The 4,280-nt window shown below is 52.0% G+C and overlaps 1 gene segment (V, D, J or C); it reads left to right on the forward strand.

Annotated features, from left to right (window-relative positions):
* LOC115277666 overlaps positions 1-4,280 on the forward strand; it is an 869,742-nt gene extending 865,462 nt beyond the window's left edge. The window contains 2 exon segments of the V gene segment in view: positions 1,901-1,938; positions 3,910-4,280. Coding sequence covers positions 1,901-1,938; positions 3,910-4,229 — 358 coding nt within the window.

Consider the following 4,280-nt stretch of genomic DNA (forward strand, 5'->3'; position numbering starts at 1 on the left):
GTCCTCATGTTGTCTGAGGAGTAGCTTAACTCTCAGGTAAAATGGCCTGAGAATGTTCCTCAGCAGGAGATACAATCAGCAGACACAAGAAAAGCCATCCACCACAATGTCTGCATACTTTCTTTTCTCTGTGAACCATGTCCTCTGCCAGTCATAGCTGCCCTCACTGATCTTGGTTCGCCAAGTGACTTGTAGAAAAACCGCGAGGTTCTCGTTCTCCCTGGTGCTACACCGTCTACAACTTGTGATCTCTTACGATGTTCAGTCTACTCTTTTAATAGACCCCTACTCAATGCCATGTTTTCCCTGGTTTCCTACCCCTTCTGAACGCTCCCCATCATTCCATCTTAGAGCCTTCTCCCTTCCCTATGAAAACCCCTGGTCGTACCTCCCTAGGGACACTGTCACTTCCTTCCCACTTGCATCCAAGGTCTCTGGGAGACAGACCCTAGTTATGCTTTAGGACCCGCTGAGGCCAGGCCAACCCAGGAACCCACCACTTGTGCTTAGCTTCTATGCCTGGGACCTCTATGTTATAAATCAAGGCTCACATTCTGGGAATGGGCTACTGACATCTTTCTCAACTGACTCATCTTCTGAGGATCTCAGTGTGCATTTTCACCATAACACACAGGCACACACTCACACAGGTACCCATGAACAGAACCATACATGCACACACATGATGATCACAAAACCATTGGTTCATTTATAACACTGCCATGGCGAACATCTCCATGGACGCATCAGAATGAGTGGGGGTAGAAGTTGTTGCACGGCGCTCCAGGATGGGACATGAACACAGTAAACTCCGTACCTGCAGAAGCTACCAATGCCAGTCAGTGGCAATAGAAGGCCCCGCGGATTGTGGTCTAGGCTGGCGTGAGAAAAGTAACCTCATGAGCAGGTGGGAGGGGGTTGAGAAACAAAGTGAGAGCAATCAGGAAAGACAGCGGGGGTGCTGGCTCAGTGTGACACTGTGTCACAGAAAGAACAATTCCAGACCTGTGTGTCCCTTGTGTGAGCTCTGCAGATGACATCCCCAGGTATGGATGGAGGCCAAGGCCCTAGATGTAAGAGACGCTCACAAAGTGAAGGTCTTGTATAGGGATACAGTATGTGTCACTATATTAGTGATGCTCCTGTATGAGAGGTATGTGTTACTCTCATTCAGTGCAATGGTCCAGCACAGATTCCCGCACTTCAGCTCAGGGCAAAATTGTTGGAACCAGTGAGTGCCTCCCCATCCAGGAAGGCCCTGCCAGGTCTATCCAGCTGGTATTCCACCACATACCGCTTGGGCATGACAGTTGCCCACTAGGGGTTCAGGACAGGGACCAAACAGTGACCATCCTGCCTTCCAAAAGAACCAGCCAACGACACGGATTCAGGAGCTCAGAGCCTAGAGAGGGATCTAAGTGCTGGGGGAAACATGACTCTCTTCCCAACTCTTCCCATTCCTGACCTCAAACTTGCATGATTTCCTGGGCTGAGGATGTGGAGACATATCCAGGATCCTCCCCATGTCTGCAAAGGGCTCCCAGATCCATCACCTCTGTGCTGAAACAGTCCTGCTCACCCCTTCCACAATGACATCCTGACACAGACTGAGGAGGGCACCCAGTGCCTTCCTAAGAATGGAGTCAGCTGGGAATGCTGAAACCATACTTGGAAAGGGTCTCTCCAACCCCTCCCCATGATGGAAGATGGATGGAATTTGATCCCTCCATGGAACTGAAGTTCCAGGTCCCCTGGGGTCATCCCCATCACCCACCCATCTGCCTAACCAGCACCCGTGACAAGGAGGCTGGGCTTTGGGTCCCCTGTGCAGCTGCATGTGGGCCTGAGTCCAGAGTGGAAGAGCTGGCAGTGGGTTTGTGTTCATGGCTGTGTCACAGTGTGTTGTCTTCGGTGCAGGGACGCATTTGACCGTCACTGGTGAGTCTCCCTTTTTCCCTCCTCCTTCGAATCCAGTGTACAATTTCTGCAGATTTTTCTCTGCTTTCTACTATGACCTGGGCTCGGGATGAAGGTCACGGCAGTCTAGAAGTTTCCCCCTTGTGTCTGGGATTCATCACCTTCACCAGTCCCATCTTCTCAGTTTTGTGGTCAGGGCTACAATGGACCATGCTCATGAACCTTTCATAATCTAGATCTGCATTTGGTCTCGCTTTGGCTCTAGTTCTCCCAACAGACCTAATCCTCTGGCCTCTGGGATGGTTGGTTCCACAGTCAGGGTATCTGGGCTCCAAGACTCTGAGGGTAATTTAGCAGGAAAGGCTAGTCTCGGGTATTTAGATGACAAAAGAGCCCTGAGGTGTGGGAGGGATTCTGGGGATGGCCCAGGCACTGGGTTTTATTCACATGGGGTCCAAGACTGAGGACAACCTAAAACAAAGTGAGTAGAGCCTTGGTGTGGGAACGTGGAGACATGGAGTAAGAGGTGGGAAAAGGGGGTCAAGGATTAAGAGAGGACATCAGAAAAAAAGGGGCACAACAGCCAGGGCCCTTCCACCTCTACAGGGACAGTCAGGTCAATAGCACTAGGACAGGGTTCAGGGCCAAGTTCTGAGGTCAGGAACATCAGGCTGTGTGGGAACATCCATACACATCCCACCACACCAGGAAAGCACCATGAGAAGATACACGGGAATAGAATTCCATGATACAGACAGGTGACAGGGAGAGTGACTGCAAGGCTTGCAGAAGTGCTAAGACAGACAGATCCCCCAAAATCAATTCACAGAGAGATCCCTCAGAACAGACATAAACCATCCTGCAAATTTGGGTTCAGAAGTCCAAGGAGAATTACATGGTGAAGGCAAGGAAGTGGGGCACTTCGGCTGCATGCAGGGCCATGGAGTGAGAAGGGGAAATCTGGGCAAGGCTCAGGTGTAGCATTCTGTCTTCAGCTCCTCCCAGCTGGAGAGCTGCCTGCAGCACAGTGAGCAAAGCACTGGCCTGGGGACTTGGAGGCATGAAGGTGGAAGTGAGACAAGGGGGTCAAGGAGGTCATCGGAAGAGAAAGGCCCCAGCATGATGGACCCTTCTACATCTTGAGAATAATAAGGACACCAAGATCAGGACAGGTCTCAGGAGGGTGTTCTGTCAGGACATTCGGGCAGAAGAGGTATATCTCTTCATAGCCCACTAAGGGAGGATTGCTCCTTGAGCAGATATATGTGGTCCAAGTACCCTGATAGGGACAGGTGACAGGAATGTTGGCTGCCACCCTTCAAGAAATACTAAACAGAGAGACCCTCCCCCAGTAAACTTCACAGAACAAGTAGACCCTTCAGAGCAGACATGGCCCAACCTCTAAACTTAAGATTCACCTCACCTGCAAAGTCTCCATCTACAGGAATCCCTGGAATCCAGCTCCAGGAATCCCATTTCTTACCCACGCAGAATCCCCAACAGGGAGGGGCAGCTGTTGGGAGGTGGGCAAGGCTTCAACAATGGTGTGAGGGGCTCTGGGGGGAAGAAACATACTTTTAAATGGTAACACAGCCCTGAAACAGGACAGGCCAGTTTTAAGGTAACTGAGTAAGCGACTTGGGGGATATGGCAGTGACACAAACATGCAGGAAAGACAGACTCACAGGGAAAGGCAGGTCCCAGGGCTAATGCCAACCAAACCTGGGGACTGCTGTGTGCCCTAGCAGGATATGTGACCTGGGGAGAATCTGAGGCCATGCAGTGACCCAGACACTACAGAATCTGGCAGTCAGATTCATTCTAACAGCAGGTGATTAACCGTACCCATGCCTCACCTGACCTAGGGCACTGGGATCACTTGAGGCCCAAGCCATGGACATGACAGAGCTGTTCCCCACATCACGACTGAGGTAGGAGGCTTCAGCCATGGAGATATGACCTCTGACTGAATACCTCTCCACCACCCCACAGGCCAGCCCAAGTCAGCACCATCTGTCACGCTGTTCCCGCCCTCCCATGAGGAGCTCAGAGCCGACAAGGCCACCCTGGTGTGCCTCATCAGTGACTTCTACCCCAGCGGCTTCACGGTGGCCTGGAAGGCAGATGGTACCACTGTCACCCAAGGTGTGGAGACCACCAAGCCCTCCAAACAGAGCAACAACAAGTACGCAGCCAGCAGCTACCTGAGCCTGTCGCCTGACCAGTGGAAAGCTCGCAGGAGTTTCACCTGCCAGGTCACACATGAGGGGAGCACCGTGGAGAAGAATGTGGTCCCCGCAGAGTGCTCTTAGGTGCCTGAGACACCTTGCCTCCCACGTGGATGTGCAGCCATTGAACCTCCA

The sequence above is a fragment of the Suricata suricatta genome, chromosome 14 (genome assembly GCF_006229205.1).
Source record: "Suricata suricatta isolate VVHF042 chromosome 14, meerkat_22Aug2017_6uvM2_HiC, whole genome shotgun sequence".
In the NCBI taxonomy this organism is placed as follows: Eukaryota; Metazoa; Chordata; class Mammalia; order Carnivora; family Herpestidae; genus Suricata; species Suricata suricatta.